General features: G+C 39.7%; 1 protein-coding gene across 1 annotated transcript in view; it reads right to left on the reverse strand.

Annotated features, from left to right (window-relative positions):
* Positions 1-23,051, reverse strand: part of LOC148981690 (uncharacterized) — an 88,651-nt gene extending 65,600 nt beyond the window's left edge. Inside the window, exons 1-2 of the mRNA XM_089130695.1 lie at positions 22,764-23,051; positions 21,563-22,493 (exon numbers count right to left, since the gene is read on the reverse strand). Coding sequence (XP_088986821.1) covers positions 21,563-22,493; positions 22,764-23,051 — 1,219 coding nt within the window. The remainder of the gene's footprint in view (positions 1-21,562; positions 22,494-22,763) is intronic.
* Positions 23,052-27,488: the final 4,437 nt, after the last annotated feature.

The following is a 27,488-nucleotide window of genomic DNA, read 5'->3' on the forward strand; positions in this document are numbered from 1 at the left end:
AAAACGCAGAAGTGAGTTAGCATTTTAGCACTTCCGGTTCCCTCGCCCTAAAGTCTATGAATTTTTTGAATGGGTTTTTGCTAAATCGCCTGACATAAGGCCTGTCGTTAACAAAGCCTCATAAAACATAAATTCAAAAATAAATAAATAAATGAATAAAAATAAAAACATAAAACACACCAGGTATAACCTGCTTGTGTGTTTTTTTTTAACTTTAGTGTGTCTGCTTGTGTTTTTTTTTAAACTTAGGCTTCAAAATTTATTAATGTTGGAGTAACTTGAAAAGATTATCGTGATAGACAAAACATGTAAGGGTCACAACTCTTTGTTGAACACAGATCTTATTTTTTTGCGATTTTCCAAAAGTCTATGGGGAAAATGCATAGCTTTTCAGTCGGGGGAAACCATGCGCCGCTAACCTCCGAGTTGTCCTACAAAGTGACGTCATAACTTCGGCACTCTATTCATACTTTGCAGTCACGTGATTACCATGGACTACCATGGAAACAGTGGCCAGCCAGGGGAATTGCAGCCTTGCAAATTTCCAATACTACAATCAATTATCTATTTAGAGCATATGTCACCGAATGTTAGATATCAAGAAAAGATTAACATACTCGGAACGTGTGATCGATTTACAGCACCCGCTGATGTTTTCATTGCTTTGAAGCTGGCAAAGACTCTATCAAACCGAGAGTTTGGAGATATTTACATAAGTTATAGAGAATCCGTTACTTTACACAGCACAAAAAAAAATGAAAGCCTACAAAAGTACAGATCGCTATTTTTTTTTTCAAGAGTGGATGGGACAACGAGAGGTGAAAAACAGGAATATCTCCATAATCAAATCAAAGGTCCATTGCTTATGTTTGCAGCTATGACGTTACACAAAGTGACATCTGTTCCATCGTGTGATGAAGTTTTCATCTGAATATGTACACACTTCCGCCGAATGACAGCGTGATAAGAAGTACAAAATAAAAATAAATAATAATAAAAAAAACTTATATGGCTAGCAGGATGTCAAACATTGTAGCCTACCTGCTTATCCCCTCCATATAGAGTCAGACAACAGAGAAGAGCAGCGGAAATGCGTATTATCATGTTAGCAATCTGTTAGGCTGTAATGTAGTATACAAATAAGTGTACAGGAATATGCATTGAGACGCAGTAACAGTAACATATCATTCATGCTCCATGTATTCATCTTCTCATATCATATCAAATACAGATGAATGCGTTCTCGCCACCTACTGGTGAACGTGTAAGCACATTTATGTTAAAATTACACGATTGACATAGTGCATTCAATCGCACAACAACTACCTGACATGTCGTTTACACCTTAAAACACCAACTTTTGTTAAAAATGTAAAACTGGCGACGTCCTGGCACGATTTTTGATCAGTGTACTGGGTTTCATTGCTAGAACGACGTTATTGCCCGCCAGCCAATACTTGTGACTTCACGTGCAATGTATGAATTACATCATCTTCTCCTTGAACCTAATTTATTGAGCTTTGTTTCTCCGCTCTTTTACACTGTAAAAATGAATATGCTTTATCTAATCAATAAAATTGTGGCAACAGATTACAAGCAATATTATTTATTGAATTGAACAAATTAGAATTGAGAAATAGTTAATCAAATTAACATTCTAATTAATTCTAATTTGTACAATTTAATTCTTAATATTGCTTGTAATATGTTGCCACAATTTTATTGATTAGATAAAGCATTTTTTTTTTCAGCATCTTTTGTGAGCATTTTAAAAATGTTAATTATTTCTTGTTAATTAAATTGATAAATTGCATTTGGAAATAAGTTGTTGGAACTCCTAAAGTAAATGGAACTCCTAATGTGTTCCGGGTGTAAACCTAAATCCCTGGTCACATTAATTTTGTTTATTTCAGATACATAAAATGTTAACTGTAAAATTAGCCACATAAATGCCATTCAAATGTTATTTCCAACACAGAATGCTTTTAAACACAACTTTCTTGAGACTGGAGAAAATTAATGTGTGAAGAATTATTAGCTGATAAGTCCACAAGGCTAAATCTGCCCATAGTTAAAACAACACCATCATATTTACTGTGTAGCCCCTCACTGCTCATTTTGCAAATCTCATCTCAGACAAACTTCAGAGAAAAGTTAATGTGAGGGAAACACTGAGTGACCCATCTAGGACAATAGATTGATCAGTCTCAGATGTGAGTTTGTTCTTTGGGTACAGAGTGTTTTTTTTTTTTTTTTAGATAGACTAAGAGAAAAAGGATTCCAGTCCCTGGTTTTCATTTAATAGTGGCTGCATGAACGATTAAAGTCACTATGGGAGGAAGAGGTTATGAAGTCATGTGATACATAAATCACCACTCAAGCCCCCTGCACATCAAACTTAATCAGTCTTAGTCTTAGAATCAGGGATGGTGTCAATTCCATTTTGGTTACACTACTGCATAGGATTTCAGTAACAATAAAACAGATTGAAAGGGATTTCTTTCTTTTTTTTTTCTTTTTTTGTTTGTTTGTTTTTTAGAACCAACTGTAAGAAAACTAAATGATAACAGGTTAATCAGAGAAGTAGCGTCGTGGTTGGCAGATGTGCTCAGACACATTGAGTTGTGGTGCGAGGGTGACACATGTTCAAATCTGGTTTGTGACATTTCCTCTCCCCATAATTTCCTGTTTTCTCTCTACTTTAAAGAAGAGAGGGGAAAAAAAGAGAAAAGGCAAGGCATAATTCTGGTATTTTCCACAACATTTGTGGTCAGAGGAGTCATACTGTACCTCAAACAAATATTTAGGCCTAAATTTAAGATTGATGTATTTGAATTACATATCAAATTTTTAATCATTTGCATTACACATAAACTAAAAAAACAGTGTGGTGCATCATATTTATCACATATTATCATATATCAATAATAAACCATTCGGTATTTATGGAATGGACCATCCGAGGAAAATAGGGGAGGGTCATATATTTTTATTCTTTGTTGAGGGGAGGGTCATCCAATTTTTTTTAGTCTAGGGGGAGGGTCACCCAACGTTTTTATTCATGAAAACAGCAACATTTCAAAGTGGATTGTTTGGTGCATATTTTTCCATAGCTCTCAATTATCGGTACACAGGTGACACTTCACCAAAACCACTCTACAAAAGAATCCTGTAAACCAGTAAACCTTGAGATTATTACTTGTTACTTTAGAACAAAATAAATTAACTTGAGAACATACATCTAAATTAACGTTAACTTACATTTTTTCTAATTTCACTAAACATTTTCATAAAGCATAAAAGGGTTTGTGTCTGCTACTGCCATTTTGTAAATTAAGCAACTACTAGACGCACAAACTGTAGGTGTAGGGGCCTGTGTAATGAGACGTAGGCTATGCTCAAAATCTACAAAATCTACCTTCCACGTCGCCAAGTGAAATGGGCCCTTGTGCACCTCGTGCTTGTGTGGATGAGGCGAGTAAACCAAACTTGATGCGCCAGAATTGCAGCTGATAATGTGCTTTGTAGCATTATACTACCATATTTCTTCAAAAGTAGTGGGTGTAGACATTAAATCATCCACGATCAAAAAGTGTGATATTGCATAAGCACAAGTACAAAATGACCGTTATCATGTCTGAAAACAAACACACGTAACGGAGTTTACAAAACTGTATCGCACACATGCTACAGTGGTACATTTATTCATCACACATACATTTAATGACGAATCATTCAAAATTCAAAAACCTAAATGAATTCAAATGTGGATTCGCAAGCCGGTTGTTCCTGAAGGAGGGCTCAGTATCCAGTGTATATGGATCAGGTTCATCCTCCTCCGAATCACAGTCTGTAAGTAATATTAATAATGTTTGCTGTTATGTTTTCTGTAGCATGCACAATATAGTTATATTGTGTTGTGTGTGTTGTGTACACTCCGCGCAGCTTCTAAGCGGGGTAAAGTTAGTTTTGTTTTTGATATTCACCAGACATTCATTGAAAAATGGCAATTACCTCCTAAACGACTTAGCCAAATATGACTTCGCTCTATATAATAAGCACTGTTCCTCAAAAGCCGCCGCAATGTGAGTTTCGCCGGGAAAGCTCGCTCTTGACGGAGACGCGAGTTAGAGACCGTGTGGAAAGTGCACTTTTTCTGACACGTTTGTTCAAACACTATATACAATTTTCAACACTTGAAAAAGCTATAATCCTGGTTATGGGCGTTCCGTTGCCGACAGTCTCTTCCTACGGTTTACCAATAACAACTGACTGGGTCATTTGACCAATCGCCGCAGATTCACGTCACTCAAAGGAGGTGTTTGGGAAAATGAATCGTCGAACGAATCATTCGGGAGTCGTTAAGCAAATCAGTTAAAAATAAATGCATATTATAAGACAAATAAAGTGTTTTTTATCCTTGCATGCACGTTAAACTCTTTTTGGGAACTCCTAAAACAAAAATAGGAACATTTCAAATGCTATGATAGGGGCTCTTTAATGAACGTTTGGTGTAGTTCCACTATGCATAGAGATATCTGAACACATTTGCCAAACGCAAACATGTACAGAAGTAATCAATAAATTACTGGGTAGGGTAATGTTTTCGAGTCATCGAAAAATGTTTTGCTGGTGAAGGGAAGGTCAAGTCTATTTTGACTATAGATCTCAAAACTCCTCCGGTACCCCCTTGAATAAAAAGTGAACAGTCCCGAAATCAAATGTGTTTCGATCTCACACATTTTAACTAAATAAATATGTATTGTTCCACAGCTAGTCATATTTTAACTATGCTTATATTTTTTAACTGAATAAACTGAACGACATTGGCAATCTTATTTTTTGTAACCAAACTAACTTTATAAAACAGTTTCACATCCAAAATTTGAGAGTTGGTTCAGTAAACCAAACTATTAATTAAGTTATAGATATAAAAGTCTCCATTTTTTATATTTACATTCTGGCCATTGGTGGGTTTGACTTTTGTTATTGGTTATACAGACATTATTCAATCCATTCCTGTAATATGAACTAGGCAATCTGAGTCACACCTGTTATACAGTTCCAGCCCGTTCTCATCCTTTAGCGTCACATAAAACGCTATATGACAAAACGGCGCTATACTATGCACATGGCACCCTTTATCATTAATATTCACTCGAACCCAAGACGTTATAAATCCTTTCGCGTAACCCTACCCTACCCCACACCTAAACCTAACCATCACAACGCGTGTTATATTAACGATAATGGGTGCCATGTGCGTAGTATATAGCTCCGCTTTGTCATATAGCGTTCTATATGACGCTAAAAGGATGAGAATGTGTTGACAGTTCTCAATCTCAGATACTGAGTGAGTAGCCTTATATTAAACGCAAGCGGCCTTAAGAACCAAATAGTGCTGTGAGTTCAGAGAGGAGACTGAGGATTTGCTGAAGCGAGAAGGGACACTCTTGACATGATGTTTACAATGAGTTTCCCAAAGCCATATAACTGCATCTCCAGCCTGCTCTATTCAGATCGATGGAGTTCAATCTTCCATGGGATTACATCTACAATCCACATGGGGGAAGGATATACTTTAACAAGAACCGTACAAGGAAACGTGGAGGAACCTTTCAGGTGCAGCAAATAAGCAACGATTTCTTAACTGATGTGTAAATATCTGAACTTGTCGAAAATACCTCTCTATCCCAGTGCCAAAGCAACAGCAGTGGAAATGGGTTTCTATGGTGGAACACTGTCGGGTTAGAGAGACGAGTGTCAGTAGAATTGTTAACAGACATATTTCGTAAATTGATCCAGCTCACAAAACAAAACCAGGAGAGCAGACACATAACCTGACCTTGACCATCCCTTAAGCACAGCAACCATAAATAAATAAAATGGCCTCTTTTGACAGGAGCTGTCCATAGCTTGTGAACACACACACACACACACACACACACACGCTCACAAACTCTCTTTGTTTGGAGTGTTTGTGAGTGTTCAGGTCATTCATCACAGCCTGCCATATCCCGCCCTAGTCTCCCCCTCAAATGTATCCATTTTGTCCCTCCTTGCTTTCGCCCTCTGTACAGCTTCACTGTATTCTCCACCATTGACCCTTGTGGTGATGAGAGTTAGAGAGATTACTGTGTGTGTGTGTGTGTGTGTGGGGGGGGGGGGTGTATATATATACACACAGAGATATAGATATATAGGTATAGATTGGAAGATGATGTTAATGAATGATTTTATTGCATATTTTATTTATTTTGCTTTCACAAATCACACAAATATCATTAAAAAATAAATTAAAAAATCAACACAGTTTAATGATACTTAAAGGAGCTAAACGCAAGTCTCTGAGTTTTTGCAGAACTACGCCCCCTCTGGCGACAAGCGAAACTGCAACCAGAGCTGTGCGCGTTCATGGAGGAACACACACACACATACGCACGTTTGCACGAGCTGTTCATAACTAAGGAGCATCAGCCGCACACTGTGCGGCACACATCTTTTGTTACAGTCATAATGAGGTAATACAGTAATAAATCTGCAAGTCATTTAAAATATATGAAAGGAAAGGCATTCGAGTAAATTACACACTTGTGTGAGAGGGGGAAACGGGGGTAGTAGAAAACTTCGGTTTTTGTTTCCATCTATCTCCCTGTGCTTACTGTATCCACTTATGATTGAATTATTATGGAAACACGTTCAGTTATCACTTTGTATAGGCTATGACCCGTTTGAGCCCTAGAGCCGACCGGAGATCTCTCCGTTTGTTGAAAGCTTCCCGATGCTGACTCTTGTCTTATTCCGACGCATGGCACTGGACAGACAGAAGTTTTATTTTCTGTCTCACGTGGAGTTTGCGTTGGGGTTTGTAATGAGCCGGTCTCTTTCCGCGCCATATACAGATTTAATGAAGTGCACGTCACCGAAAGCAACAGATATGAGCTGGATTTTATTAATCATCGGCTAATTTCAAAATCAGCAAAGACAGCAATAAGAGAGATCGGCAACAGAACTGGTAAGATCATTTCATTTCTTTACTTTTAATGAAGATGGTAGTGTTAAGCGTCTGCGACTTACTTTCACTAATTCACTTTGATTTGCGATAGATTGCGGCGCTTGATGAAGGGGCTCAGCTCAGCTGCTCAGGTGATGCGCGTCGTCATATATGACTAAAATATCATGACATATAGCTTGGTTTCAACAACCAGATGCATTTACACTTGTCCAGTTTCGTCTGGAATACGGCACAGACCACGTCCTCAAGTGGTTTGAGCGATCAAATTCAAATCCGTCTCGAATGCGTTTCGGAGGGCATTTACACCCTGGTCTTTTCACGATCGAAAAGCTATCCGATCACAGAAGACACATGAAGTGACCAGGTGTAAACAGCCCCTTTGAATCCATCGTCTACTTTTGTGGAAAGTTGACTAAAGTTGTGTCGCTCGAGTTGTCTTCTCTGATACGGAGAACGGCGGCGAATAGCTACACGAACCTGCCAGACATAGCCAGGCGAGCGTGAACGCGCATGACGTCATGCCCAGTCTCAGATTCGAGCCCGAATCCCTCTTATATATTTCACTGTACAGGGTTATAGAGGCGATCGCAGTGATCAAAGAAGGGCTCATTCAGCCCAACAGGCGATTGTTTAAGCATGTATGGGTTAGAAAACGGCTATTTTTAACATGAAAAGTTGCGCAATGCACCTTTAAGAATAGAACTGTGAAAGTCTTTTGCCTCAGACCTCAGTGTCCAGCCTTTATGATTCACCATGTTTGATTTGCAATTCAATTATATAGATTGTTTTTTATTGATATAGAATTTAATAATATAGATTGTTAATTGTAGAATTTAATAATATAGATCGCTTTTAATTATATAGATTGTTTCAAAGCAGCTTTACAGTGATAGTAGGAAATTAAAGTAACAGATATTGCTTTGGCTTTACACCAGCTCTAGAATAAAGCTGGCCATTATAATTCAGCTAAAGTTAGTTTTAAATGATTCACTTCCGTCGCAACGATCATTAGTTATTAACTTAGGGGTGCTATGCTATCCGGCCGCTCATTTGCACAAAACAGCGCCTGGTAGCTCGAGAATGCAAAATATGAAATAGTTTCAAAGGTACAAGCTTTGAAAAATGTATAATGCTGAAAATGTTTTTAGCGCTTCTGCATAGTCATGTGAACCGGAATTATCCCGACAACGTTTTATCTGTACAGAGATAAAGGACAGGAGGCCTTCAGGGGGGAGACTAGAAGACACTTCAGGACTGCATTGTCACAGGTCCTTCATCAGATCCGGATACGGCCTGGGTAAACCTCGGGATAAACAAGAGAGACTAATATTAGGGTAGACGCCATCCTTCTTATGATGTAACAAGTACATCAGGATTTATGGGATCAAATGTATGCCTACTAGGTAGCTTTTTACTTAAATAATATAAAAGGGGAGATACCTGACTATTAAAATTAGTTATTTTTTAATACATAAAATTATAATTTCGTCGTGACAAGGTTTTTAATCAATGTTGTAATAAGTTGACAGCTATGATACATTTGCTATTAGCTTTACACAATAGCATTGACACATGCTATTAAACATGTATAAGTACAATTTTGAAATGTATTGAAATGTATTTTTTTTGCAGAAGGAATGGTCACATGTGGCTGGGAAGAGGGGTTACCTGAGCATGTGTAATATGAATATCATTTTTCTACCTCATTCCTTATTGAAGAAATAAGCCATGTTGCAACCGCCCCGTACTGCCAACTCTCCCCTATACACACACACACACACAAGCTGCAAAAGCTGCAAGCTATAATTAAAAGTACAATTATTGTAATTAAAGTTAAATTACGGCAAAATCTGCCTTTTTAAAAAAATGTATTTAGCTACAAGCTACGAAAGAAAAGTAACTACACTAAAGCTATTTAAGAGGGAATATATGTTTAAAATGCATAACCGATCAAATTATATATTACAATTAAAACCGTATTTATCTGAAAATAAAAATAAAAAATAAAGGTCAACTCAAATACATCCTCAAATTTACAATAAATACAAAGAGTAAAACTAAAATAAATAAATAAATTGATGATCAGTGCGATGAGTCAAAAGTATTTATGATTTTGCAATATTTGTATGCAGGCATAGCTGCGTTAGCATTGACAATACAAATGTACAATTACTTGTCATGTCAATAAATCACTATTAAAACTGAAAATGACCAGCCCGTTCTCATCCTTTAGCGTCACATAGAACGCTATATGACAAAACGGCGCTATCCTACGCACATGGCACCCGTTATCGTTAATATAACACGCGAACCCAAGTCGTCATAAATCCTTTAGCTTAATATAAGAATACCCTACTCTACCCCACACCAAAACCTAACCATCACAGTGCATGTGACATTAACCATAACGGGTGCCATATAGCGTCGTTTTGTCATATAGCATTCTATATGACGTTAAAGGTTGAGAATGTGTTGAAATGACAGGATATTTTAGAAGAGCACATTTGATTATTCAACTTTGCTTGCAAACATTGGCAATTCCTTAATGCTAATAAAAAAATAAGTTATCTTCACTACCCCCCGGCACTGTCAGAAGCACTTTTATGTTCACCAAATGGAGGTTTATTTAAGGTAATAAACCAGACTTTGGGCAGACAAGAACATCAGTATCAAAAGCCACAGTCTGGACCAACTAAAGGTGTTTTTAACCTTCTTCTGTAATATAGCCAGCTCTTGCAGCAAGGTGCTGAGGTCAGGCCTTTAAATAGCAAGCAGAAATGTATCCTACTGTCCCGCTTGGCCTCCGAATGCTCTTTTGCTCTCATCTCTCCATTCGTTGCGTTAATTTAGCGACTCGAGGTTCTTGCCCATGTCAGCACGCTGAACTGAATGGCCAAATGTCACGGCAGTACAATGGCAGGAGAGGACTTGTCAGCCACCTTGTATCAGTACATGGCAGCTGCACAGGAAGATAATAGATTAATTTCATGAGTGTCAGAGCCCTACAGGACAATATTGCTTTTCTGAGCTCCCCCCCCCCCACACTATTCCTCTCAGAGGGGTGGAGCGGTGAGAGTGGAAAGGGGGCGAAGTGGTTTCATTCACAGCCGCTGGACAGATACGACAAGGACAGGCCATTTTGACCTAATTACTGCCGGAGTGGTACGGAATACCTCAATACATTGACCCATACACACAAATGAAGTGGAGAACAGCTTTTTTTCAGCTTTTTCAGTCTTAAATAGAATTCTGAATCTGTTTTAAATGCTTGAATGCTTCATGGGATAAAGCCCAGATGAGAATTGCAAGAGCTGATATCTCTCTAGGAATGTGCATGCAGGGGACATGGCCAATAGATGAATAAAAGGCATTTTACAGAATCTACTTGTTAAGAAATACCAGCGCAAAACAAGGCAGATTTCATCACAGATTTCTTCACCAATAATGGTGGAATTCAAACGCGTGTGCAATGCTTTCTCTATTCACTCGGCTCGAGAGCATTATGGCAGTGACGTCTCACTGGCATAGCTACTATTCTGATGATGCAGCAGAAGTCCTTGGAATTCTTGCCCAGGCATTTCTCGGAGTGTGGAATGCGTCTATGCCACATGTGTGATCTACACTTCAATAGAATCTCTTCCCGTAATGGGGACCAGGAATGTGACAGACCCTGATGATTTTAAAGACTGTCAAAGGGAAAAAGAGAGAGAAAAGAACAAAGAGACCATTGACCATTGAGTGGATTGAGACGTATGAGAAAACACAGCATTATTATGTGACGGCGGAGTCTATCTGCTGTTTCTCAAGATCATGCACATAGCCAGAATTACAGAGCACACCAACACATAGCTGTCATTCTTCAACTCCCACTGCAGGATGCCACCCTGGTCAGAGCCATTTGCATGTGTGATGTCACTGCACCGCGTAAGGGATTGGAACTGCCGGACGGTTCATTATACGTTCCAGAGATGTTCTCTGAGAGCTGCTGCCCAGAGGCCATGTATTTATCATGGCAGGACAAAGTAATACGTGGTCTGGATGCTAAAACCAATGCTAATGTTTCGGGAGAGTTTTTCCACATTTCCACATTCTCTCGGTGTTTAGTATACCGGGGTGAGGATAACGATGATTCTGCAAAGTGTCAAACAACGCTCATCTGGTTAGCGTGATTCGTATGACCTTCCTTGACATGCCTTAGATGGCGGCTCTCTAAGGCGTTGGCGTTTGCTTCATAGCGCCGCTTTCCCATGTTTGCCTGTGAATGTTAACTAGCTGGTCAGGGTCCTGTCTTAGAAGAGCCAGAGCCTTCACGAAGGGGCACCCTGTAATTGACACAGTCAGGAGGCAAGAGAAAGGGCAAAACAAAAGTCTATTCAAGGCCAAATCCTCTTATAGACTCACCCATCCCCCCTCTTAAAATGAAAAAAAGAGAGAAAAAAGAATATGAAGGAGGAGAGGAGAGGAGAAAGAGAAGTGTAAAAGGTATTTATAAATGGCCTACAGCCATTAAGTAATGAAGAGTGCCTGATCACTGACTGTCGGTCCTTTTCATTATTGACGTCCTGCAATTTCCCCACTGTTTACTTGCCCTTTCCAACATAAACACAGAATATGTAATCTTTTGCATTCCATATTGCTTGCGTAAGACATTGCGAGTTCAGGTCTTAGGTCAGTTTGTTCCATCTAAAAAGAAACCAAACTGAACTCTTGCCCCTGTTCTAAACTTGTACCTTCACACTTTTGGTCGTTCGGCAAATCTTAAATCACAAATAACATGCCGAGCTATCGGCATATTTCAAAATAAACCCTAAAGTGCTATCTTAAGCGAGAGCAAATGTGAAATTATCTCCATAATTGACTAGCACGGTCATTTTCATTTTCCTTTCTCAACCCCCTCATGAATTCATGCTTGTCACATAATTCGCCCCCATCACCTGAAGATGTGAGGCTTGCTTGCCTGCAGCCCAGCGCAGCCGTTATTGTTCCTTAACAGCCCATAAATCCGCATGGAGATGTTTGCTAAAAGAGGAATCTGGGTCAAAGGTCACCCTTGCTATCCTTTGGCCCCCTCTCACCAGATGGCACCTCTAACTTTCCCAGGCTGTCATGCAGCAGCCAATGGCTGGCCCACCTCTACAGCTCCCGGGTGCTCTCCTTTGTGCTCGGCAGTCTAAACAAAGATTCTTCTCCTTTTCTGGCACTTGGGGATTCAACTACGTGTAAACAGGAAGAGAAACCTAACTACAGTGCATGGCATTTCAGAGTCAAAGTTATTTTAAGACCTTATCAGGGTTATATGACAACAACATGTCTCAAGTATGTGAATATTGTAGTGCACTATTTGCAATTAGAATAGTCTAGTTTATTTTTTACATTGCATCATATCAGGTTGTTTATGCAAATAACAGCATGCTATTAGTTGCTTGGTAAGACTAAGATGCAACATTAGCCCAATTCAAATAACATATTGCAAGCTAAATATATTTGGCTTAATTTTAATACTTTTAGTAGCAAAATTAGGCAATTTTATTGCAATAAAGCATTATTAATTGTACGCATAATTACTTAATCTATGCAAATCGCCATATAAATATTGATATGACTTACTCCTACTCTATGTAAATGTAAAACATTAGAGGTGTAATCTCTTTTTAAACCATGACAGTAACTGTAGATATTTACCAAATTAATAAATATGTGCTTATTTCAGCAGCACATCATGCAAATAGGTTGACTTAAAATATGCAGTGCTCTTGAATACAATAAGAACAACCCAGTTCTCTTCCTTATTCTCTTTTTAAAGTTTTCTTTGTTAGTTTTACTGATTTCTCTTCTAAAATGTTCCACATGTTAAATTCCACTACATATACATTCTTTTAACAGACATAACCAAACGCAAACAGATGAATGACATGCAAAGCTCTCCAAGTGTACTCACAGTTATTGAATGCACAAAAAGGCAGTACTTATCAGTAAGCTCTATTACTAACTGCAACTTGCTCTCACAACGCAATGCATCCTGGGCTAAAGAACTCGCCATAAAAGCCTACTTGCTGTAATGTGGTATTTTCTCCGTATGCTTAACTCACTTGCAAAGCAGCTTTTCCAGCGCTAATGCCGAGACAGACTGTTTTACATTTCTAATTTGTCATTTCAATAGGAGGGGTAATAGCTTGAATTGCCTACTCTAGGCTAAGCTTCTTATGCTCACTTATGCATTTTAAATATTTTGTAAGACTGAACTTAACAGCCCAGGTAAGGCGGTCCACTCCTCATGCAACGTAAACAAAGGATGTGAAGTCCACAGGTTTCCAAAAGCTCAGCTCAGCGTGGCTAGTGTTTTCATTCAAAATTCCAAATGCACTTGTGGAAGATGGCTAAAGAGAAAGTGGAAGGATAGCAGTCTGGTTTCCTACAGGTTTGTAATTCCAGGGGTGTAGTCTTGAGGTGAAATACTGATTTGTGAACTTGTCAGAGAAAGCAGGAATGACTGAAATGCGGCGGAGGCTAAGTGTGTCAACGTGACTGTGGTGGGGCCATGCTGCTCGGCAGGATGGCCCACTCTCCTGTTTGCGCCAGAATCTCACTCCTGAAACCAGGGCAAGCCTCTAGTGAACAACAAAAAAAGCAACCATGAGAAGGAGAGAGGAAAGTGAAACAGAGTGGATTGGAAATATACAAATGGGAGGGAACAGAAAGTCTAAGCAAAGCACTGATGTTGTACACAAGTTCCTTATATATTTTATTTTTTTATCAAAGTTGTCATTGTTCTGTTCTTTTCTTTTCTTTTTAAGAAAAATAATGATTTAATATGAACAAAAGAAAGCTATTTTAAAGTGTGAATTCCCCCAAAAAACTGCAAAAATAGCTTCAGACTGTGACTATGATGACAAAAGCAGCATTTCATAGACCATAACCAAGAGCTTCCAGATGGCTTTGTTTCATAACTCGGTGACCTACTGACATCCAATTGATGTGCTTGAAGAACCTGATGGCTCATAACACATTCCACATAGCCATTCAATTGCTAACTTAGCATTAGCTACTCCTTTATTTTTCCACTTCATAGTGCGTTCTTGAATAGAGCCCTACTTTTCCAACAATACAAAATGAAAAATAAAATAAAAATATGACATGGTGAATATGACAATAAAGTAATCTCCATGTGAATTGAGGGGGCACAGGGTCTTCAAGGAAATTCCCATGTTAAAACCAACACACTAAGAATTCCGTTGCATTTAAACACTCTCCACCTCTGGGTAAAAGACATTGCCTAAAGCAGTCTGACACACTTTTGCATTGGGCAAATGTTTGGAAAAAATAAAAAAAGTACAAATTCAACTAAGACACAATGAAGACAGTGACATTGAGTTTCCCACAGATCTAGGCAGCATAAACAAGCATTGGTATTCTCTCAGTTCTGGCAAAAGCACTACTGAGACAAATAGATTTTTTTTTATTGTGAGCAGTGAAATAAAGACATCACTATTTGTGATTGATGACTTTTGTTGGCAGAGGGAAAAAATGTGAGGGCCAGACCCTGAGATGTAGCTTGAAGGTTTAAACAGAACTGGCCTTGCTGATCCGTAAAATTTATTCTGAAGTCTTAAGGCCAAGGTTGTAGAAACATACTCTAAACAGAGCTCTGATATCAACTCAACACCACATCAGCCTAGCATATTCCCTTGATTCAAAACAAATAAACCAACGAAGACATTTTAAGTAGTTTCCTGGTACTATATGTACCATTATTAAACACCCAAGTTGTGTTGAGGTCTGATGTTGAAAAATTAGAAGGCCACGGAATTTAATCAATATCTTGGCCATGGAAGTGAGACATCCTGCCAAGTGAATTGGCACACACAATGTGTCTTATTCAGGCACTAGAGAGAGAGAGAGAGAGAGAGAGAGAGGAGACAAATTGTCCTTTTTAGGAGCTGTGCTTTGACCCCTTGGGACTGCCCGCATTGGTTAGCTTACAATTCAATGATAAACCACAGAGGGGCGCACTGTATAAACTCAGTGACATTAAACCTTTGATTTTGTTTGTAATGTTTACTTTATAGATACTTATACAACAGTTCTATGTTATGCAACATTCCTGCAACAATTCATCTCTTTTGGACTGCTAAGGTTTAAATTCATGAATAAAATGGGATAACTTTTCTTAAGTGTGATGGTTTGTGTTTTTATATGTTATAAATATAATTCTAAATTATATATTAAACTATATTCTAAATATTAAACTATATCTTTGTAACATTGTTAGCTAACGCCTTCATCTTTCATCTGCTGAAATCTCTTGCAGATATTGATATTCATAATTGTGCATAACAATGGTTGAACGGTCAAGTGTTTTCGAGTGTTCGACCGTCTTTGACAGTCCCAGTATAGCCGACGGCTTACGCATAACAACCCATAGAAGCAGCCACTAATGAGGCTATATATATATATATATATATATATATATATGATTGTAAGATAGCAGGCTAATCTCCTAATAACATGTAAAGTTTTGTGAAAATGAAATACACTTTATTACCTTTAAAAATATTGTTTTAATAATAGGAACTTATTTCATAATATTTTTAAATAATATACTTAAGTGTTTACTAAATGTAATATTTCCAGGCACGTATTTGCTATTAAATTAAAATCTTTGGTAGTTTAAATTTGTATTTAATTTTTATATTAATCATTTAAAAGTTGTTTGACCCACTTAAGTTGAACTTAACTACATTTCATAATTATTCATATTGTTTTAGAAATATGTGTAAAGTTTACATCTAAATGAACTAAAATGTATAAGCTAAAATACTTTAAATATAATTTAGATTGCAAATTTTGTTGTATTTACGTAAACATCATTTTCATTCCACATTTATAATGGTGAAGTTGCAATTTAGTTAATTTAAAATGTCTTAACTTTAAATGCAACATAAAATACAGTTATGCAGTGTTGTAGTCGAGACCACCTCACTCGAGTCCGAGTCAAGACCGAGTCCATAGAGAGTCGAGTCCGAGACGAGTCCGAGACCAGAGGCGGTCGAGTCCGAGTCGAGACCGAGACCAGTGAGGGTTGATTACCTAATTTACTTTTATTTACTTAGAGAAATCTTTTTTTTTTTTTTTTACTGAATTTAAAAATATGATCAGTTTAGGTTAAAAAGGCCACATAGTAGGTGGTGTTGAAAGTAATTTTATTACAATTTGTCATGCGCAGTTGCGCACTAGAAAATCGCCAATCACTGGGCGTGTCAATCAATTTAAAGAAATATTTTATTAACATACATTAATAATCATGAAAAAGATTTTTAATTGAACTCGAGTGGGCTCGGGAATAATTCCGAGTCCTAAAAAAAAATGTTCGAGTACGAGTCAATTTCGAGTCCAAATGGACACGAGTCCATGACAAGACCAAGACCATTAAAATATGGTCTCGAGACCGAGTCCGAGACGAGTCCGAGTCTCGAGTACTACAACACTGCAGTCATGCTCAAATACATACGCTTTGGTATGTTTGTCAACACATTAATGCAAAACTTTTAATTAACAATGTGCACATTATAAAGTACTTAAGTGTGTAGAATATACAGGAAATGTACTATCTTTAAGAACCCCTAAGATGCCTTGTATTTCATTAATATTATATAATCTGAATCTATATATGCTATATATATATATATATATATATATATATATATATATATATATATATATATACATATGTGTGTGTGTGTGTGTGTGTGTGTGTGTGTGCGCACTTAAAGGCATTGCAGAAGTTCTGAAATTTCTTATTGTTACTGACACCAGTGGCCGTTAGAGAAACTGGAGCCAGTCTCATGCTCGTTCTTGCTCGTACGATCGTTGGCCACACTAGGGCTTTTTTTTAAACTTACATGGAGTTCCTGAGACTGTGGGTATCTGGATTGTGCTGGAGGCTGGTCGCTTCTTTCCATCCACAGAGTAAGCCCAAGTAGACGAGAACGTGCATGATGTCACATTTTATGATTTTTCATGGCAATTCGGACCCGACTCCTTCACAGACAATTGAGCCTTCTGGCTGATTGAGGCAACCGTGGTGGACAGTCAATGTGCCATTCTTTCTATTACAGTATATTATGGTTGGCTCATAAATGTTCAAATAAAGATTCTGTCTTAAATATTTTTTTTTAAGTAAAAACCTACACATAGCCCCTTTAAGCCTTGTCAGTGAAACTGGTGAGTAGTGCACTAAACTTTCCAGTATATATATATATATATATATATATATATATATATACTCACCTAAAGTATTATTATTAGGAACATTATATTGGGTTGCTCTATTGGGTTGAGATCTGGTGACTGTGGGGGCCATTTTAGTACAGTGAACTCATTGTCATGTTCAAGAAACCTCAAATTTTAAGTAATTCGAGCTTTGTGACATGGTGCATTACCCTGCTGGAATTAGCCATCAGAGGAAGGATACATGGTGGCCATTAAGAGATGGACATGGTCAGAAACAATGCTCAGGTAGGCCGTGGTTCTAACTACACAAATTTTAGTTTTCTTTCATTATATAATGAAAATAAACAAAGGCAGCTAAGTGGCAGCTATAAATAAACAAAGGCAGCTAAGTTGAGATCTTCAGAATAACTAAAAAAAAACACCAGGTGTGTTTGGGGCAATTTGGAGCTAAACTCCACGGGGCGTTGGTTCTTCAGGAGAAAGATTGGACATCACTAATATAGAACAGCATGTTTAATTTGACCATTTATAGCTTTCTTATAAAGCATGATGTGCACATATAATTTAAAAGATATCAATGGTCTACAAAAAGGGATTCTGTGGGGCCGCACTTTTCCACCATCGGTCTGAAGTACTGTATTAGTGTTGCTGAATCATGACATTATATTGCTTTTAGTCGTTTCCTAATTATCACTTGGATACCAGTGTTACTGCTGTCATATTTTGAGGGTAAAGTGGCTTTTCAGAGAAAGCTCATTTATCTTTAGCACAAAAATTAGACACGTATAAGGGTGGAGAAAGACGTAAATAGAAAGAGAAAGGAAGCCTAAGTCACTTTTAGGCCGTGGGTAGAGTGTTGTGTGAAAAGGGCTTCAGCCTTTGGCTCTCTGTGCATTTTAACACACCATAAATCATTCTCCTAGCCGTCCCATGTTTTCCGTGAATGATATATTTTATTTACACTACAGAGGAAAACACACATGGTCGTTATTAATCATCTCCCACCTTTAATAATGACTCAACTTCCACTCATTCATCACACAACTTCTAAGCTGGGCTTAACACAAGAATAAAAAAGAGAGAGAAAGAGACAGATGAAAGAAAACAAACAGTGCTGGCTAACAAGCTTTTTCAGAGGTTAAGGAACAAAGGGACTAATAGCGCTATTTTCCTATTGTGAATACAATGACAATAAAATAGTCTGTTGATCACGTGCCTTCGGGTTCTGAAATAAACACCTGAGAGTGATCTTGCTAACCTCACTTATCTATTTATTGCTAGGTAAACATTAGCAAAGCGCCAGTAAAGTCCCTTTGTTTTTCTCTCGAACGTCACTTGTAATGATACATATATAGAAATATATGGCTTTTTTGTGCCATAGATATTTCAAATCATTGTGTTCCACTCTGTGGCTGTATCAGTGTCTAAAATCATTTAAAGTGCAGTAGACGGTTATCCCTCAAATCTCTGAGGCACAGCCAGACTTCAGTGAACATTAGCCATATTGAGGCTCTCTGTGGTATCTTGGTGTGAAAAAAAAAAAATACTTCCTGCAAGCACTTTTGTCAGATACAGCCCTACATGTCTTTCAGTCGGTATTGATTTCTCACAGTTATTTGAGATTTAGCCACATATTTGTCTCGCCGCAGACATTGTAAATGATATCCAACAGTACAGTCATTTTGGATGGTCTCCAGATCACAGTCCATGCATGAAGTGTATGCTTTAGGGAAGCAAGGGAGGCACAATTGTGAAGAATTAAAATAATTTCTACCATTGTCCGATTCACAGTAAAATATCATGCTTTGGCTGACTTGGCCAAACAGCTAATGGCAGACTGATTCTCCAGTAATTGCTTAAAGGGACAGTTTACCCCAAAAAATATGTATTTCCAACCCTGGCGATGAAAGTATGACTAAAAATCACTAAATTAGATGTTTTCGATGTCTTTTTGTTTGTATAAGTCTATGGGGTCCAATGTTGTTTTAGATTTCACTGACTTTAATTCTAAACTAGGGGACCTTAAACATCACAGGGGACCTCAAGATGACTTGAAATGATCTAAAAATATTTTAAAGATATTTCTTAGTTTATGTTTTGAGTGATGAACTGAATGCATGAATGAATGAATGAATGAATGAATGAATGAAGTATTATATTTTTAAATTTTGGTTGAAATATTCTTTTAACGACCCCATGAAATTATTTTGGCCAGTGAGTGGTTTTGGTTCATTCCTGTGTTGGGCCTTAGTTACATCACATCCATCACCTTACTTTTACAGAGAGTATCACTACACATTTGAAATGCTAAAGGTTTATTCAATCAACATATGTACTAGCTTATGGATTAGCTTCAAAGCTAATAGATACAGCTGAAGCTAACAAATAAGTCAAATGTTGATTCGATTAGGTCTTTAATGGTAACAATCATCAGAATAGTTTTGAATCCTGTTTGAAGCCACCAGGAGGCCAGTGAAATAAAGACAATCAAGCAGATCAGCACCAACAGCTTGCGCTCCTCCCTTCTTCCTTAAAGAGGCATTCTCCCACGAAATAAACCAGTGTTACAACAGATTGATTTAAATGTCTGTGTGTTTTCCAGCACCTCTGTGGCAGACTCAACAAAAGGGATGAGTTTACAATACCACCCCTTACATCCAAGTAATTTATGGCACGCCATGCGCTCAGCAAAGTGCAGCAAAAGGCACCTGGCCTAAAGCATAAAAGAGCACATAGCACCAGAAAGAGAAGGATTTACCTTGCAAAATAAAGTGGGAAGTAATTGAAACAGTGCAGAAGTGCGCTTTTGATTATGTTGTGGATGCACTCCGTCATGTCATAATGGCTCTTGTCCCCTGAACCGCAAAACCATGTATGCTTAATGAAGCAAAAACAGCTCCACATGAAACAGCTATCTCCATCTTTTGAAGGCAATATTGCTATCATAAAGCATGCTCGGAGTAATAGAAATAAGATTTACACAGGTCCGGCTAATGCATGCTAAGGAGGTTAACTGCTGTGTTTCTTGACAACCCAAAAGGCGGCTCCATCTAATAAGGGTGGCAGCGCCTTTATGGTCTTTCTCTCAGGATGACTGCTTCTCACTGGCAGCACCAAAAAGCATTGTTTATAAGGCACTGTGTTGAATATGCAATAAAACAGCTAAAAAACAAAACGATTCCCCTTATGCTGACAATAAATGGGGTGAATATGAGCATCACTTGCGCTGTTTAAAGAGACTGCATAATTCAGTGTTTACAAGTGCCGTTGCTAAGGGTGATACTGGGATTATTAGCAATATCAGTTGTGCCCTATTAGCACAAGCACTGCATAATATCTTTGCAGTAAAAGCTGCCATTATCATGCTGGCATTGACATGACTGACGTTCAAACTGCTCTGCATACAATAGTAAAGCAATAGGCCACAAAAAGCCATGCGTCACAGTGGTTTTACCAGATAGGCAAACAAGTAATGATGGAAATAGCAATATCATAAAAGACATACGTGTTCATTTAACTCAATTTTCCAGGTTCAATAAAAATTAAGCCCAATCCACTGCACTTTTATCGTACAGTATGTTATGTGTTGATTACAACAAAAATGCATTTCCACTTAAACCTCCTTTTCTTTCTGTCCCATATATCCCATATATTTTAATTGTATTTCATATTTACCATTTGTCACGGTGCGGGTTCAGGTAGAAGGACAGGCTGAGTCCAAAACTCGATCAACAGACATTTAATTCCAATTCAGGCAGGAAGACAGGGTACAGAGCGTAACATTCAACATTGACCGACAAAACTGAAACAAACTGGACTGAACTAAATACACAGAGGAATCAGGGTAAATGAGGTGAACACAGGTGAAAAAGATAATGACAGGACGAGGAACAGGTGGCTGATTGGGGAGTGAGTCCGGGAGAGGAACAAAAGGATCCGGGGAAGTGTGGTGCAGATGACGGGACAAAACAGGTGAGGACGACAGACTGTGACATTACTCCCCCCTCCCGGAAGGCGTGGCCTCACGCCATAACATCAATGGGGAGGGGGGGTGGGCACCCTGGAGGCTGTGGAGGGCGTGGTCATGAGGAGACAGCCCCCCAGGGTGGAGCAGGATGAGGGCGAGGCCAGGGCGGAGCAGGCTGAGGGCGTGGCCAGGGCAGAGCAGTCTGAGGGCGTGGCCAGGGCGGAGCAGAGGGCTGAGCGGACCCTTCGGGCGGCCACGGCGGTGAAGACCCTTCAGGCGGCCACGGCGGTGAAGACCCTTCAGGCGGCCACGGCGGTGAAGACCCTTCCGGCGGCCACGGCGGTGAAGACCCTTCCGGCGGCCACGGCGGTGAAGACCCTTCCGGCGGCCACGGCGGAGAGATGACGGAGGGAGGAGCCATGGAGGGGGCAGGACTGACGACTCCAGGGAGCCGACTGATGGAGGCGGAGCAGGTGATCGTGGAGACCCGGGTGAGGCCATCGAGCCAGCGAGACCGGGCGATGTAGACGGGCTGGCGGGACATGGCGACACCAACGGCTCCGGCGACTGAGGCCGAGACGAGGACCCTGAAGACCGCGGCGCAGCCAGAGTGACCGAGGACCAAGGTGGACCCGGAGGGAGAGAAGAGCCCAACCGAACCAGAAGGACGCAGTCCCAGGGTGAGGGCGGGTCGATGAAGGACCAAGGGGAAGCCGGGGGGACGAGGAAGCCTGGAGGAGCTGGTGGGCTGAAGGGCCACGGCGGAGGTGAGGGAGGTAAGAGCCATGGTGGAGGTAATGGACCAGAGGGCTGCGGCAGAGACCAGGTCGAGGAGGTTCGAGGAGGAGACCGGGGATCCCCTGACCCAGATGGAGTTGGTGGCCGGCAGACCCACGACGATTCTACCTCCTCAAAGCACTCCGGGGAAGCAGTGGGGCTGCCAAGCAGTGGTGGAGAGACGGTGAAAACATCATGGATAGGAGGAGGTGGGAGAGGGAGGCTGGGTGGGATCACGGTCTCTGGCTCTGGCTGGACGGTCTCGGGCTCTGGCTGGACGGTCTCGGGCTCTGGCTGGACGGTCTCGGGCTCTGGCTGGACGGTCTCGGGCTCTGGCTGGACGGTCTCGGGCTCTGGCTGGACGGTCTCTGGCGCAGGCTGGACGGTCTCTGGCGCAGGCTGGACGGTCTCTGGCGCAGGCTGGACGGTCTCCGGCGCAGGCTGGACGGTCTCCGGCGCAGGCTGGACGGTCTCCGGCGCAGGCTGGATGGTCTCCGGCGCTGGCTGGACGGTCTCCGGCGCTGGCTGGACGGTCTCCGGCGCTGGCTGGACGGTCTCCGGCGCTGGCTGGACGGTCTCCGGCGCTGGCTGGACGGTCTCCGGCGCTGGCTGGACGGTCTCCGGCGCTGGCTGGACGGTCTCCGGCGCTGGCTGGACGGTCTCCGGCGCTGGCTGGACGGTCACTGGGGCTGGCTGGACGGTCACTGGGGCTGGCTGGACGGGGCTGGACGGAACCAGCGAAGAAATCTCGGGCTCGGCGAGGCTGGGCGGAACCAGCGGAGAGGAGAGCTCGAGCTTTGGAGGGGTGCTGGTGACTTCCTCCACCGTGAATGGAGACTCACAGCACACCAGCACCCACTCCACACAGGCGGCGAAATCATCTGGACCGTTCCCTGGGAGGCGTGCCCGGGACCGCTCGCTGAGGCTGGCGATGTAGAACTCACTCAGCGAGTGGTCAGAATAGTGAGTGAGGCACGCCAACTCCAGAAAATCCCTAGTATGGGATTCCAGGGAACGGTCTTCCTGATCAAGGCAGAGAAGAGCCACGGCGGGAATGTCCATTATTTCTTCTCCTATTTTCTTTTGGGTCGGTCAATCTGTCACGGTGCGGGTTCAGGTAGAAGGACAGGCTGAGTCCAAAACTCGATCAACAGACATTTAATTCCAATTCAGGCAGGAAGACAGGGTACAGAGCGTAACATTCAACATTGACCGACAAAACTGAAACAAACTGGACTGAACTAAATACACAGAGGAATCAGGGTAAATGAGGTGAACACAGGTGAAAAAGATAATGACAGGACGAGGAACAGGTGGCTGATTGGGGAGTGAGTCCGGGAGAGGAACAAAAGGATCCGGGGAAGTGTGGTGCAGATGACGGGACAAAACAGGTGAGGACGACAGACTGTGACACCATTAATATGTCAAAATGTTTTAAATAATTACTCTACTCAAATAAACTTCTTTAAGTAATGTAATTTGTTATGTAAAATTTTTATCTTAGGTGTTTATCAGTTGCCTGCAGATCTCATACTATTATTCTATAAATGAAAGCAAACTAAATTTGTCTAGTTAGTTTTTCAGTTTTTTATTTTTTTTAATAGTTCTAAAGGGATCCAAAACAACCAGCTTTTCCATTTCCTGCTCTACTTATTTAAACTCAGCAAACACAGACAGGCAGAGTGCTACAATGAACAATGACAAGTTTGGACTGTATATCAGCATACTGGAATACATCAAATCCATTCAAATAGAAAGACCAGAAATAACTGTAAATAAACAGCCTCTTTCTGTTTAACTAATTATGGTATAATTTACCTCTTTTCATGTTTGACCACAGAATAACAAGTTAGCATCATATGTTACAGTTGAGCGATACATTTACCCCATCTACTTTTTGGTGACTATTTTAACACCCCTCGCATCCTATCGCTGCACATTAAGCCTTGTTATTCCAACGCATTCTCATCCTTTAACGTCATATAGAGCGCTATATGACAAAACGGCGCTATACTACGCTAAAGGCACCCGTTATCGTTAATATAACACGTGCTGTGAGGGCTAAGTTTAGGTGTGGGGTAGGGTGTACGTGTCATATTCACGCTAAAGGATTTATAACGTCTTGGGTTCGCGTGTTATATTAACGATAACGGGTGCCATGTGCGTAGTATAGCGCCGTTTTGTCATATAGCGCTCTATATGACGTTAAAGGATGAGAACGGGCTGGTTATTCACAGCAATCACATTCCACCAAAATGTCCGACAGTCCTGACAAATTGCCATTAACATGATTTTTCCCCCTTTCCCACTTTTGCCTTCTCAAATTTGGCCTCTCCTCTATTTGTACAGATGATGTATTGAAATCCATGAGCCTATAATCCTATTAATACAGCTCTTGTCCATGTTACATTTATTTTCCTCGTAATCTCCTGCTCCGGCCTCTCCCCCCCTCCCCCCTCCTCTCTCTCTCTCTCTCTCTCTCTCTCTCTCTCTCTCCTCTTGTCCCTTGGCTGACCCCGGCCCACGTACTCTTCTCTCTGAGCTGAGAGAAATTCAGATTGATACCAAATATAATGGTCATTGCGGGTTTCATAACAAGCTTCCTGATGGTGTGATCAAGGGCTGTTTAGCTTGAATGACCGCGTCAGCCATCTTCTTGAACTGAGGGCAGGCTCATGCCAAACCGGAGAGAACCGGATGGGAATGTTTACAGTGTCATTCCGTGAAATGCTATCAATACTTGACCTTTCTGCTATTATACGACTACGAGAGGTACAGGCCAAATAGTTACAGAAAATGTTTTTTTTTTATTTTTTTTTATTTTTTTTGAGGCTCTAAGAGTCATACTTTTTAAAGTTAAATAAACATTGCATTAAAATTGATTTGTGTACACATCATACTCACATAGAAGCAGTGCATGGGCTTACTGTAACTCATTTCTAAAAGGGGGGGAAAAGATGTATTTCACCCTTAACTTGATCGTCCGGATGTCTGCTTTGATGTCTGCATAGGCAAAGAAGGCCCCACAAACACTTAATCCAAATGGAAATCCTTGTCATAGTCCCAGAAATCCTTGTCCATGTCCCAGTATTGGTTTATGGTTTGGACCATAAGCGCCAATCCAAACCCAGTCCTCCAAACCCATAAACCAATCAGTTCCACAGCCAAATCCAAATGAATCAATTCCAAACTTCTGATGGTGACCACAGACGTGCTCACTTACCTATCATCCCACTGAGAACGGCTGAAAATAGAGTATTTTTACAAGCTCAGAGCACTTCATGGAGTCTAATGAATGTGAATGGTTGCACCTTGAACGAAGTGAAGACATGTATTTACACAAGATCTAGAATCTTCTTTACATGCTGAGAGGAAGAGGGCGGTTTACTAAGCTCCTCACAGGATGAGGAAGAGATTGCTAGAGCACACTGTGGACAAGAAACGATCCACATTAGCCATCATAAACTCTTGTAGGGAGGGAAGATGTAATTTTTTTCGAAGCACTTGAATGTGACAGTTTAGTTTTACAGTACAGTATGTGCTCATAGTAAACACTTATAATGTGTCTTTTCTCTGACTTAAATGAGAACTCCGGCGCAAAATGAACTTTCGGTCTAATAAAACTTTGGTACCTAGTTAACCGTTCTCTGAGATTTGTTTTCATGATAATCAAATGTAAAGAGTTTTATCTCTAAAACTGTTTAGGTTCATTTTGTGCCGGAGTTCTCATTTAAGCAAAAATGCAGCCATGTCTACAACACTCTTCTGTGATATTAATCGTCACATCAACATCTCATTATATAAATGTAAATGTATAATACATATTATATACATTTCTTTAATGGGCTATATGTTGAAGCAAATGGTGGAGATTTAAAGTCAGCTAGATTCTTTATCAGTGTATGTTCTTTATTCTATTACTGTAACATAAATTAATATTCAGAGGCATAAAGTATGTGTTGTTGTCACAGTCAGAACCAGGCAAATGGAAAGTAACTTTTGCACAGATAGGCACTGTGGTGGATATGTCAGTGAATGAGGGCTACACAATAAAAGTGAGGCATTGGGAGTAACTGAAAAGTTTAATGTGGCTTTCAGTTCTCTCCATAATGCCTTGTCACTGATGAAACATTTCCCAAGATTCACATAGTCCTCTGTAAGCAGTGATGTAAAAAGCCCTTGAGGTAGTGACCAGTAGTTTCAATTTTAATTTGTTCCTCAACAGAGAGAAAAACTGTATGTTATATATATATATATATATATATATATATATATATATATATATATATATATACTTTACAACTATGTTAAAGCAGTGTGGTATCAAATGTTCACATATATTCTTATCTGTTACAATGTTCACTTGTACAATTAATTTATTTTGTACATTTAAATCTAATTTATGTTATAATATATGAGTATTTGATGTCTTTATAATTCTATGTATTCCAAGCTTTGGCAATATTGTAATATACAGTCATAATATTGTAATATACAGTCATGCATGCCAATAAAGCAATTTGAATTGAAATTGAATTGTAAATAAAATAAAATAAATTAAAATAAATAAAAAGTTTTAAATGGGAATGGAATTTTACCTACCAAGAAACCTAAAGGAATTCAGAATGGAAGAAGAATTTATGGAATTTGTTAATAGCTACACAAACAGTAATGCTCGGATTGGAAGAGTGTGCCAAAACATCATATATATATATATATATATATATATATATATATATATATATATATATATATATATCCAGGGCTGAAATATGAGGTAATTTTCAATGTCTTGATGTTACACCAATAAAATATTTCTAAAACATGAGGGATTTTTATCATAATATCACAAATACAGATACTTGCACATGTAAAATTACAAATAAATATCTTATCTGTGTCATTAAAAAAAGAACTGACAAAAAGAAACCCCCCATGAGTCCCACATAACCTCATGTTTGTAACTGGAAAATGAACAAGTTATAATGGTGCAGTTGGAAGAGTGGAGAACAAATGGAAGCCCTCATTAAAACATCTCCAGCTGTATTGTGGAGGGAAAAAAAAACCTCGGCTGAAGTGCTCAGTGATGTTAATAGAGATCAAATGGAAAGGTAGTGCAAAAAAAAAAAAAAAAAAAAAAAGAGGCAGCTTCATTACTCTGGTAGAGAGTAAAACACACAGAGACACCTCTCATACAGAGACAACTATAATGGGTCAAGCATCTAATGAACACAAGACAGACAAACAGACAGACAGACTATATGGCGGTTATGATGGGAAGAAGAACGAGACAGAAAGAGCCTCTGGGTCCAGCCTTTGAAGATGTCCGGGTCACATCGACGAGCACAGAACCTTTGTTCTCATTCTCTTTTATAAATTGATCACTTCATATACGTGGATATTTTTTTGAAAGGGAAATAACATTCTAAGCAGTGTTAGGGAAAGTTTTTTTTTACGTCTGAAAGTAATGTTAGAATATCGCGTTACTCCCTAAAAAGT

This window comes from Pimephales promelas, chromosome 4, assembly GCF_988280905.1.
Source record: "Pimephales promelas chromosome 4, fPimPro1.hap1.1, whole genome shotgun sequence".
NCBI lineage: Eukaryota > Metazoa > Chordata > Actinopteri > Cypriniformes > Leuciscidae > Pimephales > Pimephales promelas.